At 43.1% G+C, this 20,566-nt stretch overlaps 2 protein-coding genes across 5 annotated transcripts in view; one reads left to right on the forward strand and one right to left on the reverse strand.

The window, feature by feature from the left end:
• Positions 1-9,974: 9,974 nt before the first annotated feature.
• Positions 9,975-14,028, forward strand: LOC115138261 (26S proteasome non-ATPase regulatory subunit 6). The gene is made up of 8 exons (XM_029674940.2): positions 9,975-10,258; positions 10,585-10,790; positions 11,038-11,183; positions 11,436-11,655; positions 11,893-12,001; positions 12,138-12,306; positions 13,644-13,721; positions 13,809-14,028. The coding sequence occupies exons 1-8, from the start codon at positions 10,114-10,116 to the stop codon at positions 13,903-13,905; spliced, it is 1,170 nt and encodes a 389-aa protein (XP_029530800.1). The 5' UTR covers positions 9,975-10,113; the 3' UTR covers positions 13,906-14,028.
• Positions 14,029-14,113: 85 nt separating this feature from the next.
• LOC115138239 (ataxin-7-like) overlaps positions 14,114-20,566 on the reverse strand; it is a 48,350-nt gene continuing 41,897 nt past the window's right edge. For all 4 annotated transcript variants that reach the window (XM_029674912.2, XM_065000277.1, XM_029674903.2 and 1 more), the window contains 2 exons: positions 18,261-19,350; positions 14,114-18,037 (listed from right to left, as the gene is read on the reverse strand). In XM_029674912.2, coding sequence (XP_029530772.2) covers positions 18,020-18,037; positions 18,261-19,350 — 1,108 coding nt within the window. In that variant the 3' untranslated portion in view covers positions 14,114-18,019. The remainder of the gene's footprint in view (positions 18,038-18,260; positions 19,351-20,566) is intronic.

The following is a 20,566-nucleotide window of genomic DNA, read 5'->3' on the forward strand; positions in this document are numbered from 1 at the left end:
TTAGTCTGATGAATCCAAATTTGAGATTTTTGGTTCCAACTGCTGTGTCTTTGTGAGACGCAGAGTAGGTGAACGGATGATCTCCACATGTGTGGTTCCCCTCCGTGAAGCATGGAGGAGGAGGTGTGATGGTGTGTCAGTGCCGGTGACACTGTTGGTAATTTATTTAGAATTTAAGGCACACTTAACCAGCATGGCTACCACAGCATTCTGCAGCAATACACCATCCAACCTGGTTGCGCTTAGTGGGACTATTATTTGTTTTCAACAGGACAATGACCTAACACACCTCCAGGCAGTGTAAAGGCTGTTTGTCAAAGATGGAGAGTGATGGAATGTTGCATCAGATGACCTGGCGTCCCCAATCACCCGACCTCAACCCAATTGAGATGGTTTGGGATGAGTTGGACCGCAGAGTGAAGGAAAAGCAGCCAACAAGTGCTCAGTATATGCGGGAACTCCTTCAAGACTGTTGGAAAAGCATTCTAGGTAAAGCTGGTTGAGAGAATGCCAAGAGTGTCCAAAGCTGTCAAAGCCAAAGGGGGACTACTTTGAAGAATGCAAAATGATTCCGAATGTGTTATTTCATAGTTTTGATGTCTTCACTATTATTCTACAATGTAAAAAATTGTAACTTGAATGAATAGGTGTGTCCAAACTTTTGACTGGTACTGTACTTCCCCAGATTCAGATGAACTTGTGGATACCAATTTTAGGTCTCTGTCCAGTATGAAGGAAGTTATAGGTAGAGCCAATGCCAAGTAGCCTTAGTGCAATGACTGGAAGTCCATGGTATCTAGTCGCATGCTAGCAGTTAGACTTCCAGGCATTGTTTTAACTTCCAGTCATTGCATTTATGTCAGAGACCTAAAAAGGGTTTCTACAAGTTCGTCTGAATCTGGGGAAGTAGATAAAGGGCTTCATTGCCAAAATCCTGAAGTATCCCTTTAATACAGGGTGACAGTAAGCCCTCTGTTTGGTATTAATGCCATCTGTTACACCTCCATGCACACTGGGCATCCCCCCATCACCAGCCCTCACTGCTTTAACTCTCACCCAGTTTCAGATTAGAACCTGGGACATACAGTACTGGACCCACATCTCATTCCAGCTACCTACCTACATACCAACGTGAGCAATTATGAGGTGTCCCAGTCAAGATCATAGCAGGTAAGACTTGGACCTCACCTCAGCTCAACCCCAAACATCAGCCGAAGCTTAGTGCCAACCCAGGCCTCATCCTCAACCCAGGCCTCATCCTTAACCCAGGCCTCATCCTCAACCCTGGCCTTTGCCCTGTCTTCCATCCACAGCCTTGCTTTAACGCTCACTTTAATCCAGGCTTTAACCTGCATCTCAGTAGGTATTAGTCTACTAGGTTGGACAATAATAAAAGGGATTATCAGCCATCATGTCATGTATAATATACACTGAGTGTACAAAACATTAAGAACACATGCTCTTTCCCTGACATAGACTGACCAGGTGAATCCAGATCAAAGCTATGATCCCTTACTGATGTCACCTGTTAATTCCACTTCAATCAGTGTAGATGAAGGGGAGGAGACAGGTTAACAAAGGATTTTTAAGCCTTGAGACAATTGAGATATGGATTGTGTATGTGGGCCATTCAGAGGGTGAATGGATAAGACAAAAACATTTAGTGCCTTTGAACAGGGTATGGTAGTAGGTGCCAGGTGCACCGGTTTGTCTCAAGAACTGCAATGCTGCTGGGTTCCACCACTAGAGGGACATCCAATGAACTTTCAACACCGTAGTCCATGCCCCGACAAACTGGCACTGTTCTGAGGGAAGGTGTTCCTAATGTTTGGTATACTCTGTGTATATTTACAGCACTACATCAGTAATATAATGATTCTGGGGTCCTGGTTAAATTTGCATGCAGCATATGGGGTGTCTCACAATTGGACCAGGGTCGTTAGGGTTTGGCCTGGGTAGGCCGTCATTGTAAATAAGGATTTGTTCTTTACTGACTTGCTTAGTTAAATAAATATTTAATAATGTCTTGTTTCCTGATCTGCCACATCCACAGTGAAACTGTGCCAGCTTGGGGGTGGGTAGTAATCCACAGATCAAACGACTGGGAAGCATCTCATGGTAATGTGGAGTGGCACACCGGGTACCTTTATCCAGCAGTGCCAGAGGGCTCCGTCTGGTTCATGATGTCACGTCCCCAGGCCCTCTGGCAGTGACTCATTAACCGGGTCCGTGTCCCATCTGTGTGCCACCTGTACTAAATCGCCACAACTACATCATATTATTCTCCATCGTTCACACACTCCTCTCTTTCACTCTACCCCCCCCCCTCTCGTTCTCCCTCTACCCCCCCTCTCTATTGATGGGTGGACCACTTTTAGTCCTCAGATGTAAATGAGCCAGAGAGTGTCTGTGATGTTCTTCCAGGACATCATTTTCTTTATTCACCACCAGGCTGGCACTCATTACTCAGAGTGGTTCGTACAGGGTTGCCATTACGTTGTTTGGTCCCATCCTAGTTTGTGCTTTTAAATAGTCTTTAAACGGTCACTGAACAATTCAAACAAGTTTGAGGTACTATATATCAGTGTGGCCAGGAGTCTATATGAACGGTTGCAGTCACGTACATCCAAACTAGGTCATTTTACGGAACTACCATGAATATGCCTTGCAGGTTTCGTTTGCAATATTGCTCCTGAGCGCTCAACATGGTGGAGCAGGGATAAGAGTAAAGGATAGAGATTGGCCTTTCAAATAAATACATTCTCAGAGGCACACAGTACTGTCGGATTGTGAAGCATTGAGAAGCAGTATCAGTCAACCAAACCTATTTTTATCACTAAATGCCATCAGAGAAGATGTTAATATGTTAGCATGAACGTATTACAGTGCCAGGGCATGGTTCAGTAATGTTCTCCTTACCTACGGTAGAAGATTCAACTCTGTGCTATCATGCCTTGAATCAAGTTGTTTTCACAATGCAGAGAAACTCTGCCATCTGTCGAGAACATGATGTCACTACAGCACTAGAAAGTTGTTAGGTCTTTTTATATTTTACTACAGCACTAGAGATAATAAACCAATATTGTCTATCCCTCACACTTACACATGCCAAAATTGGGCGCTCGTCTTCCCTTCTACTACTATTGCCAGTTTAGTTTACAGGTTCAATATAGCACATTGCATGTGTCATGGATACTGTTTTTTGACACAAATGCTCAGACTGAAATACCTGCTCTATGTGTCCATTATATTTACCTCAGTGTCAGCATCTTCCATTAAACAGTAAAAGCAGCCCATTGGCCAGGCAGTGACCAGGCAGGCAGGTCTATGGGGAAAGATGGTTAGGCGTCACTATGGTAGCTCTAATTAATCCTCTAGTTAATCCCCTCTAGAGACAATGCAAACAGCGGGACGCCGATACACCATCTCACCCCAGCCAAGATAATGTCAATCATTCCCCATCCCTGAACGGGAGCTGTGCACCCAGCACATTTAACTGCTAATGAAGACCCTGTGCCCAGCAGCAGCTGGCAGCCAGTGATAAGAGGAGCCCCTCAAAGAGCCAACAGCTCAAGGACCATACTGGAAAAGCCAACCCTCAAAGACCCAGCCACATCATTATGGACAAAGAGCCAGCTAAGAGGCTGAGGGAGTCCCTCACGTTGGCCATGGGTATCGGTTAGGTCGACAGGTTCTTACTAATGAGTCTGCAAGAAATCAGACTTAGGGTGGATTTTATGTGGTGCATGTGTGTGTATATGATAAATTGAGAGATAAAGAGAGTGCATATTTGTCTTAGAAATGTCCTGCTATGAACCTCAGGAAAACAGAAGAACATTAGACCACATGGCTTTCTGTGAGGTCATATAACAAAAGTTGGAAATAACATTTGTTTTAGGACTTTACAAGTAATTGAACCACCATTTGAAAAGGGATTTTGAAAGAAATCAGAGTAAACAGCATTTTATTATATCCAATCGGTCCATAAAACTCATTCAGATATAACACTTTTACATGTTTTTATAGAATATGGTATATGGCTGTGAATGCACAGTGTATAAATATATAGGATGGACAATACAAAAATACAAACTAAACAACTCAGACAGAGTATAATACATCTCAGTTCTTTTGCTTCCAACAGTTTTTCTAACTTTGTCTCCAGGGTCTTGTCATGTGAGAGGGGTTTTACACACAGAGTGATGTTTTTAAACTCCCTGAGATCTCCAGGAGGGTTTTCCCCTTGGTCTCCAGTAGGTAGAAGAAGACAGAGTGACGCCAACAGACACATGCAGGTGAACAGCACGAAGCTGAACGACTTGAGGAGCTCCTGTGGTTAAGAGGAGAGGCAGGTGAGTTCCTAGCGCTCCAATAGTCAGGGGAACAACTTGGACGGTTGGCTGAGAGCCTGTGATTAAATAGTCCTGGCCTATTGTTCTACTCATGGCTATGTGAAACCTTTCAATTTTATATCATTCCACTGGTACCTAAATTAGAGCTCAGCTTTTTACACAGACTGAACAAAAGTAATTATGAGATGATAGAAAAAGGTTTTAATATGATGTTCAAAGTATGGAATTACTGTATGCCTGATATCTCTGGGGTATCAAACTTGCATTGTGCAGAACAATGTGAATTGTGTTCAGGAAATCATATTGTATCTCAATTGGTAAGCATTATAAAAAAAAAGTGTTATATACTGTAACAATACTTCATTCCAAAGTGTTCTGCTGTCCTACATTAATTGAATACATATAGAGGTGCAGTATATTGATGATGGGCTATAGACTTACAATCAGAAAGGGGAAGACTAGTCCCAGCACAGGATTCCAGTGAAGACAAACGCTGCAGGCTGGCATGATTGGATAAATCTCTTGTGTGAGAGATGGCAACACTACAGCTAGGAATACCACAGGCAACAGGACAGGATGCATCTGACCAATCACCCATTGATGATCACAGCAATGTAATGTTGGTATTTCGACCAAAACTGTCTCTTCCACGTATCATCCCCCTAGGTCCTCTTACTGTAAGTTTGTCACAGTGCAGGAGAGATGAAAGGTCAAGACCTCACCTTCAGTTTGAGAGTGATGGTGATTAATATCATGATGGCAGACACGACCCCAAAGCCCCCCAGAGTAGTGCTCTCCTCCCACATGCATTATCAGCAGGCCCTGGGGATGATTGCACACAACAGAACTTGTCCGGAACCTTCCCCATCCATCACTCCCTCCCTCCCTCCCTCCACCTAGGGGATGGCAAAGCCAGAGGAGCTCACACATTATTTATTGTTTAGGACTTCAGGAGTGGCATTCACATCTTAGTGACAAACATGTTCTATCTAACGGAGCTCCTTTACGGTACGGTATGCACTGGGGGTGGATTCCTGCACTGGGACAGTGTTTCCTTCCCTATGGTCACTCTCCTGTACTGTTCACTGATGACTTATTAGTCCTTATCATGCTTGTCTAATGACCACTTAACCAGTGACATTTTCAAGTTAATTAAGAAGTACTCTACTTTGAACATTTTTAGCCTGGGCACATGCTTTGTAGAAGTAACAGAGGGCACCTCTCAATATGTGGTCTCGAGACTGGACTGATTACTACAACACTGCAGAGGGGTATCATAGTATACCCCCTGTAGTGTAGGCCATGTTCCCCAGCGACACACCCAGATGATGGAGGTGGGGACCTCAGACAAAACACCCAAAATCACACAGCGGATCTTATTCAGGGGGATGCATGCCTCCTTGAAGCTGTCAAAGGAGAACACACTAATCTGAGGGTAGAGGGTGGAAAGAAGAAGAGGATGTACTGTAGGTATGGCAGGGGTGGGGTGGGAAAACTACGACCCGTGGGCAGCATCTGGCCCGACAGCTGATTAAATGCAGCCCGTGAGGGATTTGTAAAAATAAAATAGTAATAATATTTATGTTTTTTGGGGAAATTATTATTTTGGGTTAAAAAAAACACTTCTGGACTTAAATGTCTAAAACTAGATAGAAAGTACGCAGAAATAACTCACATTTTTCTGGCCCGCAAAAATAGGTGCGGAATTTCGAAATCCCGATATGACCCTCGAGCCAAAAAGTTTGCCCACGCCTGAGATATGGGATAAAAGACAGAGGTGTGTGCTGTGCTTACTGCAGTGATGCCAGAGAACTGGATGCGGCTGTACACCGCCACCATGGTGATGAGCTGCCATCGGAAGCTTCTGTCTCTCAGCAGCTCCAGTAGACTCTTAGAGGCCTCGTCCTTTATGGCAGCATACTCCAACACTATCTCCTCCATCTCCAGCTTGTCCTCACCCCTACCCCACAGACTCTGCAGAGCTGGGAAACCACACACACAACACAGGAACATATATTGTTTTTGAGTAAGATACAATAGGTGAGTAATGTCTCCTTAGCTGTACTTACTTTTCATTCAGATATACATGCATTGTGTCATCTGTAAGCTATGTTTAATAATACCAATGTATGTATATAGATACAGTGCTGACAATGACTATTACATGAATTATACTTATTTTCCTTCATACATTTATATCTACATATAATACACCCAAAAGCAAGTTGAACAAGAATGACTGTAAATACTGTAATTACAATTTGTACATTTGCACAGACAGTACTCAATATTCTGAGTATGAAGCCCTTTGTACAGCCTCAGTGACTATGAAGAAAACACCTAACATTTTTTGCATGCCTCTGCATTGCCCTTTTCTATCAATGAGTATCTTGGGGCTTCTGGAAAGAAGGGCCTTTGTCAGCAGCTGTACCACAGAGAAACATGTTGGAACACACAGTAGGATGTTCCAGCTATTTTCACAGCCAAGAATCTCTCTGAGAAAGTTGAGACAAAGCCTCAAGTCAGAGCATATTCAGGATATCCGATTTGGCACAAATTGATAACTACATGTTTAGTGTGATGCTTGATGCTTATTCTTTTTCGGTGAAATTTTGAAATTCAAAAATAGAACCTTACCTTAGTCCAACAAATTGTCCTGACAGTTTACCAATGGAGTCAAAGGTAGCTGACGTTAGTGTTACCATGCCGTTATCTTTTAGGGTGAACTCTCACCCAGGTATATTGCATGGATATTTCCTCCTAAACCTGAGGTTCACAAACAAGACTAAAACATATATTGTTATTATCGCTGTAAAATAACAATATATGGGATTCTGGGATTCTATTTTTACCATGTCATAATGATCCTTCAATTAAACTGATCTGCATGAAATTGAAGGTGCAATATCACATAGGCCTACCTGTAGTGAATCCATACAGAAACGGATCTATCAGGTACGGCTACGGCAGGTAGCCAAGCGGTTAAGAGTGTTGGGACAGTAACCAAAATGTTGCTTGTTCAAATCCCAGAGCCGAGTAGGTGAAAAATCTGCCAATGTGCCCTTGAGCAAGGCACTCTGGATGTACTGCAAGCAGACAGACATGGTTAAGGAAACAGATATTTCACCAGTAGTATGTCTACACGCCTGGTGAAGTAGGTTAGGTGTTAATTTGAGCACAAGTGAATATGCTAAATTATTAAGGAGACTAGAGCATTACCACGGGTCTGGAATAGAGAACATAAACAAACTAAACATTTGACAATTGCAGTTATAGGCCTACACAACCTGTTTATTTGAGTCATGGTATTCCGTTTTTTGTCTAATTTGTACCTCTCTATTGCATTGTTATGACCCTTTTATACAGCAATTAATTAAGTTATAGCTATAAATGTGTTTTGTAAATGTCTTAACCTGTCTAAGACTGGGGTTCCGCTAGCCAACAGCCAATGAAATAACAGGGCGCCAAATACAAATCAACAGAAATCTCATAAATCAAATTTCTCAAGAATACAAGTATTAGGCACCATTTTAAAGATACAATTCTCGTTAATCCAGCCACAGTGTCTGATTTCAAAAATGCTTTACGGTGAAAGCTCCACAAACGATTATGTTAGGTCACCATCAACTCACAGAAAAACCCAGCCATTTTTCCAGCCAAAGAGAGGAGTCACAAAAAGCACAAATAGAGATAAAATGAATCACTAACCTTTGATGGTCTTCATCCGACGACACTCATAGGACTTCATGTTACACAATACATGTATGTTTTGTTCGGTAAAGTTCATATTTACATCAAAAAATCTTATTTTACATTGGCGTGTTCCATAACATGCAGTGATACTGCAGAGAGCTACATGAATTCCCAGAAATACTCATAATAAATGTTGATGAAAATACAACTATTATACATGGAACTTTATATACACTTCTCCTTAATGCAACCGCTGTGTCAGATTTTTAAAAAACTTTAAGGAAAAAGCATAATCTGAGAACGGTGCTCAGAGCCCAAACCAGCCAGAGAATTATCCGCCATGTTGGGTAGTCAACATTATTCATAAATAGCATTATAAATATTAACTTACCTTTGATGATCTTCATCAGAATGCACTCACAGGAATCGCAGTTCCACAATAAATGCTTGTTTTGTTCGATAATGTCCATCATTTATGTCCATTTATGTCCAATAGCTTCTTTTGTTAGGGTGTTTGGTAAACAAATCCAAAAGCGCTATCTGGTCCATTCGGATGAAGCGTTCAAAAAGTTATATTACAGGTCGAAGAAACTTGTCAAACTAAGTATAGAATCAATCTTTAGGATGTTTTTATCATAAAAGTTCAATAATGTTCCAACCAGAGAATTCCATTGTCTGTAGAAAAGCAATGGAACGAGAGCTACCTCTCAAGTGAAAATGACTGAGAACGAGGCTGTAGGCAGACCCCTTAGTCAAACAGCTCACATGAGCAGCCTGAAACAACGTTCTAAAGATGGTTGACATCTAGTGGAAGCAAAATAACCCATATCCCACTGTGTATTCGATAGGCGTGAGTTCAAAAACTACAAACCTCAGATTTCCCACTTCTTGTTTGGATTTTTTCTCAGGTTTTTGCCTACAATATGATTTCTGTTATACTCACAGACATCATTCAAACAGTTTTAGAAACTTCAGAGTGTTTTCTATCCAATACTAATAATATTATTAGTATATTAGCATCTTGGACTGAGTAGGAGGCAGTTTACTCTGGGCACGCTATTCATCCAAAAGTGAAAATGCTGCCCCCTATCCCAGACAAGTTTTAATATATACCGTACCAGTCAAAAGTTTGGACACATCTACTCATTCAAGGGTTATTCTTTATTTGGACATTTTCTACATTGTAGAATAATAGTGAAGACATCAAAACTATGAAATAACCAAAAAAAGTGTTAATAAAATCTAAATATATTTTAGATTCTTCAAAATAGCCACCCATATTGGCCATATACCACAAACCCCCGAGATGCCTTATTGCGATTATAAACAGGCAACCAACGTAATTACAGTAGTAAAAATAACTGTTTTGTCATACCCATGGTATACGGTCTGCTATACCACGGCTGTCAGCCAATCAGCATTCAGGGCTCGAACCACCCAGTTTATAAATATGTTTAAATCATGGTTTCAACAGTTTAATTGTTTCTCATAATAACTAATAATTATATATAGTAATACAGATATGAAAAAGCATGTCCTTTTTAAATCATCAAAATTGTTCCTACCAGGTCTCAGCAAAGTCTCCATTCTGTGTATCTTGAGAGTTCCATGTAACACACTTATTTATGTCTGCATGTCCATCAGACAATTGCTTTGTTAGATATTTTTAGGAATAAGATTCATGTTTTACATCTCAGTGGGGACTTACCTTTCAACCCCTGAGTCGCTATCTCTGACACAGTACTCATCGCTGTATATGTTTTAGAAAGTAAGAAAACTATCTGGCGAAATATATATATATTTTGAGTGATAAATTGTTACAGACCTGCTTTATAATGAGATCATTTGGCAGTCTTTGTGTGCTCGGCGGACATTCCTTTATGAGCCAGACGAGGGCAGCACGTTCTCACCGCGTAACGTCTGACGTTCTCAACTCAGCGGCGTACAGCGGAAGTGGCAGACCAGTGTTTTCACAAGTCATTGTTAGCAAACTAGCAGAAGATACCTGACATTGTTGTCACAAACAGAAAATATCTGCGCTCATTACTTTGCTTTTATACTAGACGAAATGCCGTTGGAAAACCTGGAAGAAGAGGGTCTGCCTAAAAACCCTGATCTTAGGATAGCACAGCTGAAATTTTTGCTCACGATGGACGGTCACCGACAAGATGATAAAGTTAAAACTGAGCTCATGGACTCGATCAAAGAGAACAGTGAGTTTTGGCTTCTACCTCGTAAATAAACCAACAAAAATAACGTTAGCTAGCTAGATAACAAGGTAGTTCTGGTCGACAAACTAGCATGGGTAACCAACGTCTCTAGCTTGCGTCACTGTCGGACATATATCAAACTGCTAACCTAGCTGCCGGTCAGTTAGCTATTCAATACAAGGTATTATAACTAGCTAATCAACCCGATAACGGTAATATACTGGTTAAATAAAAATGTCTAACGTTAGCATGTTGCCAAATAAAGTTACAACCGTCAAGTTGTAGCTAGCTAGCCACAATAACTGATGATGAATTGTCTCTTGTTACAGATATGGCACCTTACTATGAAAGCCTGTGTAAAGACCTGAAGTGGCAACTTGACACAGACCTGCTGAATAAGATGAAGAAGGCCAACGAGGACGAGCTGAAACGCCTGGATGATGTCCTGGAAGATGCAGAGAAGAACCTCGGGGAGAGTGAAATCCGAGATGCAATGATGGCTAGAGCTGAATATCTAATCCGAATCGGGAATAAAGTGAGTTTTGCATTAATCAGCTACTACATTCAGAGCAGAGGCCATGGAGTACGAAACCATGTTATTTGTTAGTACCATTTGACCTCATACAAAACAAGTGTCAGCCCATAGCTCATTGTAGAGCTACACATGTTATACTTATAAAGCAATAATCTGCCTCTGTAATCCCCTGGACTCTTCAGTCCAACCTAGCCATGCATGTACATCATTAGCTCAATTAAACAAGCTACAAACTTTAATTCCACAGGAGGACGCTTTGACTGCTTTCAGGAAGACCTTTGATAAGACTGTGGCCCTGGGACATCGACTAGACATTGTGTTCTACCTGCTAAGGATTGGACTGTTCTATATGGACAGTGACCTCATCACACGCAACACTGAGAAAGCTAAAAGGTAGTTTGCCTAAAAGGGGCTACTTCTCTCTGCATTCACTACTTTATGATGACATGCCATTAGGGGTCCTCACTCACTATCTATTCTAAGAATTATATTTGCAGTAACTGTTTAGGCCTGTTTGGGTATTTTTCATAGCATTTTGCCTGCCATTCCATTGTGTTGACTCTCATGTGTTGTAAGCCATTGTTTTCTATATCCTCGTATTTTGAAAGTATTGTCATTTCAGTGACCTTGTTTGTGTCTGCACAGCCTTATTGAGGAGGGGGGTGACTGGGACAGGAGGAACCGTCTCAAGGTGTACCAGGGCCTGTACTGTGTGGCCATCCGTGACTTTAAACAGGCTGCTGAGCTCTTCCTGGACACAGTGTCTACCTTCACCTCCTATGAGCTCATGGATTACAAGACCTTCGTCACGTACACTGTCTACGTCTGCATGATTGCCCTGAAGAGGCCCGACCTCAGAGAAAAGGTTGGTAGCAGGAGCCACGGTGGTGGTGTTGTCATCCATGTGCCTACATCATTCAAGAGTTGGTCGTTTTAAGACAGTGTACTTGCAGAAAACAATACTTTCCACATGCCAGAACGTGAACATTCAAACTTGTTTTTAATAAGTGAAGACACTTCTTTATATAACTGGTAGATTTCCAGTTCTGGCATAAATATAGCGTCTCCTGTGGACTAATGTGTTGTTCTCCCTCTCCCCCAGGTGATAAAGGGAGCAGAGATCCTGGAGGTGCTGCACAGTCTCCCTGCTGTCCGCCAGTACCTCTTCTCCCTCTACGAGTGTCGCTACTCTGTCTTCTTCCAGTCACTGGGTGAGACACCCCTCGTTTAGGCGTACAAAAAGTAAAGCCGAAGCGCGCTGATGTCTGCAGCCAGTGAGTGGACATGCGTGTTTCACTTCGCCTCATTCCTTAGTTGTAAACTTGTTTGTCTCTGTCCCCTCTGCAGCCACGGTGGAGCAGGATATGAAGAAGGACTGGTTGTTTGCCCCTCACTACCGTTACTACGTGAGGGAGATGCGTATCCATGCTTACAGCCAGCTCCTGGAGTCCTACCGCTCACTCACCCTGGGCTACATGGCTGAGGCCTTTGGAGTCAGTACAGAGTTCATTGACCAGTGAGTCTCACGTCTACCTCTTGTCCCATACCCACAATACCTAACCTCAGCAAAAGAAACGTAACACTCACTGTCAACTGCGTTTATTTTCAGCAAACCTAACATGTGTAAATATTCGTATGAACATAAGATTCAACAACTGAGACATAAACTGAACAAGTTCCACAGACATTGAATAATGTGTCCCTGCAGTGCATCTCCTCCTCATGGCTTGCACCAGAGTTGCCAGTTCTTGCTGTGAGATGTTACCCCACTCTTCCACCAAGGCACCTGCAAGTTCCCGGACATTTCTGGGAGGAATGGCCCTAGTCCTCACCCTCCGATCCAACAGGTCCCAGGCGTGCTCAATGGGATTGAGATCCGGGCTCTTCGCTGGCCATGGCAGAACACTGACATTCCTGTCTTGCAGGAAATCACGCACAGAACAAGCAGTATGGCTGGTGGCATTGTCATGCTGGGGGGTCATGTAAGGATGAGCCTGCAGGAAGGGTACCACATGAGAGAGGAAGATGTCTTCCCTGTAACAAGCTCAGTCTGATGACGCTGTGACCCTCGATCCCGCTCATTCCTTTGATGATAAACTGAATATCACCCCTGGTGAGACAAAACCGCGACTCGTCAGTGAAGAGCACTTTTTGTGCACATAGGCGATGTTGTTGCCGGTGATGTCTGGTGAGGACCTGCCTTACAACAGGCCTACAAGCCCAGCCTCTTGCTGAGTCTGGCACTGGAGGGATTGTGCATTTTGGGTCTAACTCAGGCAGTCGTTGTTGCCATCCTGTACCTGTCCCGCCCGCAGGTGTGATGTTCCGATCCTGAGCAGGTGTTGTTACGCGAGGACGATCAGCTGTCCATCCTGTAGCGATGTCTTAGGCGTCTCAGTTTCAGACATAGCAATTTATTGCCCTGGCCACATCTGCAGTCCTCATGCCTATGGCACATTCACGCAGGTGAGCAGGGACCCTAGGCATCTTTCTTTTGTTTTTCAGTCAGTAGAAATGCCTCTCTTACTGTCCTAAGTTTTCATAATTGTGACCTTAATTGCCTACCGTCTGTAAGCTGTTAGTGTCTTAGTGACCGTTCCGCAGGTGCATCGAACAAGCATGGGAAACAAGAGTTTAAACCCTTTACAATGAAGGGTTTTTGATTTTTACAAATTCTTTGAAAGACAGGGTCCTGAAAAATCTCTTTTTGCTGAGTTTATTAATGCCTATCCTGGAGGTTGTCTTAAATCAGCGACTACGCCATTGGTTGAGGACTTCGAGTCGCATAGGAATGATGCTGCCTATCAGGAGACAATGATTATTGGTCTTAATTTGTTTTCCCTTCGCTCTCAGGGAACTCTCCCGTTTCATAGCTGCTGGTCGCCTCCATTGCAAAATCGACAAAGTAAACGAGATTGTGGAAACCAACAGGTAAGAATAACATTTTTACATGCATGTAAAACATTGGTTTCTATATTAAAAGTGGCAGAGCTCAGTGTTGTATTTTCTTTCCTTCAGACCTGATAGCAAGAATTGGCAGTACCAGGAGACAATCAAGAAAGGGGACCTACTGCTCAACCGTGTCCAGAAGCTGTCCCGAGTTATTAACATGTAACATGGGGTGCAGCGTTACCTTTGGGAGGGAGATCTGGCGTTTCCCTGTTGTATCAGTATCCACACCAGTAGTTTGTCTGAAGAAGCGACCCTTATTGTGTATATAATAAATTCTTTTTGGTGACTTCTTTTCCTTTGATACATGGATGAGTGATTACTGAAGTGGTTTTATTTCAGTAAAGAAACAAATACCTTTTTTTCTGTATAAATAGCTGTATAAATTATTTATTTACAGAAACATGTTACAAAACAGACTATACAATCTTAAATATTAAGTAAATCTAACCTACCATGTTTGTTCATGAATTACATAGCAGCCAATACACAAGTCCAGCTGATCAAATGATTGATGTTCTAAAACAAAATACTATACACGCTCTTACATAGGAGTTATCTACTGAAAATATGTTCCTCCCGCAAGCTGTGTTCTGTCTCACTTTCACATTCCAAGGCTGTGGTACTTGATAAAAACAGCTTTGCAAAGTTTCCATCATATGGAAACAAGGTCAGCGTTGTGAGTGGGGTTGAGGGTAAACAAAAACACTTTACTGAACCTGTTAAACGATTCCTAAACGGACCAGGGAGCTTCAATACCCCCTGGTCTGCACCAATATCTCAGACGTCTCAACTGGAAAACGTTGATAACAAAAAGTTAACACTACGGGCTCTATTCAATGTGGATCGCTGAAACGTTACTGTTAGGCAATAGAAAGGTCATCTCCGATTGAGCCGACATGCATTGACTGACGACTCAAAACGGAATTATTTCATTCGCTACATACTTCAGTATGAGACTACCATCATCGAAGATATTTGGTGTTGTACAAAAAGTCCTCAGCGATTGGATCATCTCTACCCAATGTCGAATTTCCAAACATTGCATTACCCACGTGTTCTGGCTCTGGACCAGAACGGTTAGAACAGCGTTTCCCCATCCTCAGAACACAAAGGGGTGCACGTTTAGTTTTTTGTTTACGTTCTAGAAATCATCAGGGAGGTACTCAGATCCAGATCATTGCGGAGAAGAAACAAACATCTGTGGGTGTGGCATAGCAGTTACCTGGAGCAAGGAGTTTGGGTAGCCAGGCAAACATGCAGTTTACCGCTAATGCGGGAACATTGCTTTTAAATTTCAATCACGATATAACTGAACTGCGATACAGATTGAATAGAGCCCGAATTACTTCATACCATCTAGCTGACAAGCTAATCAGGTTTTTACCACATTTAGGGTTCATAGGCATATTTTAAAAGCAAGCTCCTAAAACACTTTGAACATTCAAGTAAGGTAAAAACTAAAATGAAAAAAGTTCTGTCCTTAAAACAGTCAGTGTGAAACAAATGCAGGCACTTTCTTATTTCAGCATTTCTGAAAGCTGCAAACTAAGAATTTCCTTAAAACGCTGTGCTTCAAATTATGTTTGGCAACAATGATGCAAGCAGTTTCACTGTTTGAAGGGTTCATCTTCCTTGCTTTAATGATTGCTTAAGTCCCTTCAGCTTTAAGGGAAAGTGTTTCAAATTATGAAATGTAACAAGGTCTTCGTCTAAAGGTAAATGATTGAATCTATGGAAATCGCTTAGACAACGGGCACAGCTTTCAGCCTGCGGGACATTTCAGAATCACAGGCTATTTGGGTCAAATAAAATGATCATTTCTTTGTTGATTCAGAGGCAACTTGAAAATAGTAAAAAGCACAGGTGAGACCTTGGAGAGTTAAAAACAAAGTATTGTCTGTCACACAAACACATGCCCGTGGCAACACTACCTTTTAAAGCAGGGGTGTCAAACATATTGAGGGGGGGGGGTCCAATCCACCCTGTGGGTGATTTGAGTAAAACAAAACAAACTCAATATACTTTAAAACAAAGGATCATTGACTAGATTCAGCCGTGGGACGATTTTTTCTTGAGCGGATGGTCAGGGGACCGGAACATAATTACATAAAAATAATTTATATATTGCTAATTGACCGCATGAAGTCCAAACATATCATGTTTGACTAAAACATAACCCTTTCAAACCATGCTTATATTTGTATAGGATCAGGTGTATAGGATCAGTATGGGAATACTTCGAGCAGATTTCCAAAATTAAAATCCCTTGGAGCGGATTTCCTGGTGGTTTTACGATCTTTTATGTCCAACAATGAAAATAAAATGTAAAAAGCTTAAGGGGCCAAATAAAACCACCCCCGGCCGAATTTGGGGAACACTGTTTTAAGGACTAAAACCATATCGAAACTGTGTAGAAATGATAATACACCTACATTCACCTCGTTGAGTGCGGCCCTTGGGGCAATATTGAGTTTGACACCCCTGTTTTAAAGGATCCCAGTACATGATTCATGAGATGCTTCAACCTCTAATTATAGGCCTATTGCATTATAGACTTGGCAGTGAACCACTTCCAATAAGTTAAGTTCTTAAACTTGTTCTTTCATTTAATAAATAATAATGATCTCAATTGTACCCCAAAAAAATTGTATAAGAAAATGCCTGTGCAAAAATACATATTTCAATATGTACAATTCGTTAATAAAATATGTATTCTGAAATAGGGATACTTCGATATTTGTTCAATTCATACAAGAAAAAGCGAAAGTAAGATAGAAAATAGTCAGCTCCTCAGCTAAGCTCGCTGCCTGACATCAGTGGAGTTTACGAAATTTACAGGAGTTACAAAAAGTAGTAACCTACTCTGAAGCCATCTCCATGAATCTCACCCCCCCCAAAAAAACACGATCCCAAGGAGCATCATCTCAGAGACAGATGGGGCAATGGAGCATCATCTCATCTCAGAGAGACAGACGGGGAAGTATTGCCAGTTTAAGATTCCGTGCTTTGACGAAGGACAAGTGTGATGGACAACTGTATTGTGACATAACTGAAGGTACCGGAATGGAAATCCTAATAGCCAATAGCCAAAGCTGGCGTAGTGGTTACAGACTAGTGTGGGAGAAACGGATGGCTGCCTTTGGCTAGATTTTGGGGAAAATAAGCCCGACTTAAAATGTCCTAAAGCAAGTAGTGGGTCTGTGTTTGTTTAGTGCTGTTCACAGTTAGGGCTAGGTCTACTGTAGCTGTTCATTTGTAAGATAAAAATATTGTAGGAATTAACACTTGTCCTCAAGACAAGTAGTCCCTCTTTCACAACCGTTCAATCAAATTGTCGTATCAGGCATCCTTTTTTCACATATGCATGCACAATTTACTTTCTTCTCCACACAGATTTTTGTAGTTAAATTCAGTGAAAAACATAAGAAACATAAAAAAGTAACACTTGCATAATTGTTTGGGTCATGTATGGAACTCATATAGAATTGACTGAATCTGCTCCTCATGTGGTTCATCTCTGGCTACTATACATAACCTGACGTTATGTACACGTCACACTGATTAAAACCAACCGACAAAATGTAGTGGAAGCATTAAAAAACAACAATGTGATTGTGTTCGAAGTGTTGCAACTGACAGTTTTTCCTTATCCTGCCCTCTCCTTCCAAGGCTTCTGAGTTCAGGCGTGGAGGTGTACATTTGAATTTCCAGTAGAATCTAGTCTCTCACACACACACACACACACACACACACACACACACACACACACACACACACACACACACACACACACGAGCTCATCGGAAACAAACAGATTGCGGCTTGAGAGCTCTCCAGTCAATCCCAGTGGCTCTGCGTCATGATGGTTGGTGGGCAGTGCCATGGCTGTTGTGCCAGCACTTTTCCCTTCCTCCGTACCTCTGGAATCTCAACAATAGGTCAAAGGGCAGATCGGCTCCTAGTCCCTCCTTTTCTCTCCTGTCTTCCCCATAGGAAGATCTACCTCGGTACCCTGACTGACAGGGGGCCAAGTGTGACCCACTCCGGGTGTTAACGCCTGCCACCTCCACACGGTGCTCCTACATGGCTTTGGGAGGAATAGTTACACTATAGACGAGAACAGTGACGTCACTGGGCTGTCCAGATCATCTCCACCCTGAGGATCTTGGGAAGCTGAGAGTAACGTATTAGAAGGCCTTGTGCAGTCCAGAGCAGCGCACAGATTGCCTCCTCTTCATCCGCCCCTCGGTTCCATACAGAGAACCCAGTCATCGCTGTCAGGGGCGGGCCTTTGGCTGAGAGAGAGAGACAGAGAGAGAAAGGCAGAGAAGTTAGATAATAAATTACAACATTCATTAATTGGTGATTTTTTTGTTTAATGTTTTGTCTATATGTGGTCACATGTACATATGTTGAAGATATACAAGTCCTGACTGCACAGTGAATTTCCCAACAGATAAAGAGATTGACTGGTTGATGATAGGCTTTAGCAACCAGTGTGTGAGGTGTCCAACCCACCTGATGGATGAGGGAGTTGTTGGTGAGCCCCGTGGCTCCTGGGATTGTGCGTCCATGTTTGCTGTGGATGTTGTTGATGGCTGGAGACTTGGCCACTTTGGGCCTGCCCGGCCCCCCGCCCCCTAAACCACCACCTCCTCCACTGTTGATGGAGCTGACAGCGGGGGAGCCCTTGCGTTTCTTCCCCTCTAGGCGGCCGTCGTTGTGGGCATGGCTGAAGCTGCTGTGGTGCTCTGGGGCCTGGTGGACAAAGGGCCCCAGGGAGAGGGTGGAGTCACTGCTGTTCATCACTACACTCATCCTCTTGATGGACTCGGCTGGGCTGCCCGAGGGGGGGCCTCTGACCCCGGGCCCCGACAACCCCGCTGGCCCCGACGGCTCTGCCTTCAGACTGAGGGAGTTGGTCCGGGCGTTGGGGCCACAGTTGAGACCCACACTGTGGACGCCACTGTGAGACGAGGAGGAGGAGGAGGAGGAGACTAGTGAGACATGGTGGTACGTGCTCCCTGAGCTGCCACTGTGAACTGTGCAGTTCTTCTTGAAGGAGGAAGAGGTGGTGTTGGAGGAGGAAGAGGACTCTGAGGAGTAGGTGGTAGCGTGAGACGATGTAGGGAGGGAGCTGTTCTTCCTCTTCTTCCCCGAGCTGAGGCTGCTGCTGCTGCTTCCTCCACTGCTGCCCCCGCTGGTGGAGTTGGTTATGGCAGCTGTGGAGGAGGACTCCCGGGGTCTGAAGGACTTGCCACTGGATCTGGACTTGAGCGGTCGTCCTGAGGACAGGGAGGGGACCGAGGAGTGGGCTGAAGGCATCTGGGGCGACGAAGACACTTGTCTGGCCTGTGCTGCGCTGTAGGCAGGGTGGTCGACCGCGCCCTGGGGGGAGGCACGGGCGTTTAAGGTGGTCCCGTACGAAAGCACAGACTTGCTGTCGTAGGACTGAGTGTAGGGGGGTAGAAGGGGCGCAGAGGAGAGGCTGAGGAAGCCCGAAGCAGGGGCGCTACCGTGTGATGAGGACAAGGAGTTTGTGGTTGTCCTGTGGGCCGGCGCAGAGGAAGAAGAAGAGGAGGAGTTCTCCAAGGCGAAAGGGATTTTTCTATAACACAAACAGACCACTGTGATCATCCCCATCAGTAACATTTACACACAAAGGGGTCAGCACAGCACAGTCCTGGAGAGACACTGGAACCGCTAGCTTATAGTGTCCCATACAGCACATAGATCTCCCTTCACCACCCTGCAACACTTTGGCTCCCTGTCTAGGGCTGTGGCGGTCACGACATTTCACCCGCCGGTGATTGTCAAGCAGATAACTGGTCGGTCTCACGTTAATTGACCGTTAATTAACATAGACATTTAGCATCTCCTGGCTTCCACACATAGCCTGCAAGACAATTTAAAAAGTATAATAAATTAATGTAATATAGCCTGCACCTTCACAATAAATCCATTATTTATTTTAAAACAGGTCTATTTTCATTTTAAAACAGGTCTAAAGAAGCATGATATGAAGAAAATGTTGTCAGAAGAAAATAATAGCCTACTCCGAGTTGTCCTTATGTTAGATCCTGATGTGGGCTATGCCAAATGGCTGTGGTACACTAGTTTGTTTAGCAGACAAAATGAGATTATAATTCCATGGTATTATTTTATGAAGAATAAAACTGAACAAAATATAAATATTTTCTAAAAACCTTTTGAGGGAGTGCGTACACTATTCTATGTTGAGCGGTTAACAAAGAAATAGGTACTCCTATATGCCTAATTTATAGTTATTAATGTAACTTTAGTTGTGGAAAAACATTGGGTTATATGTTTCGATTTTTAATAAATTGTAAGGCGGTTTTGAAAAAAGTAGCTTGTAAAGGCATTTTTTTTGTGCAGGCTGCACACACTCCAATAGTCTCTCAATCACAATTTGACAAGCACTTGATAATGCCTCGAATTTCAGAGCGGCATCCCCTTTGTGGCCGTAATGCACCCTAAAGAAATCCATGCATTTTGTGGCCCGGAGTGCTGCTTTGTGCCCTTCTCCCTGAGTGTGCTGCACAATCCGAAGCATCTCTCACTCACATGGCTCTCCGTCACGTGACCGGGTCTTTCTCAGAGGCTACAAGTGAAGACAGACACATCTGGGATGCAACTGTGCGCGCGTCCATATCCAATTCCGAGGTGCATATTGAAGATATTGGAAGAACTGTCCACATTTACTTTGGCAGCCAACAACATTCAAAAGCACAAGCCTATGTCAATATTCTATCCCCCATAGTACAAAAGTTGACCTATTCTATTCTGTGCAAAAAATAAATATT

Source organism: Oncorhynchus nerka, linkage group LG2 (assembly GCF_034236695.1).
Source record: "Oncorhynchus nerka isolate Pitt River linkage group LG2, Oner_Uvic_2.0, whole genome shotgun sequence".
Classification (NCBI taxonomy): domain Eukaryota; kingdom Metazoa; phylum Chordata; class Actinopteri; order Salmoniformes; family Salmonidae; genus Oncorhynchus; species Oncorhynchus nerka.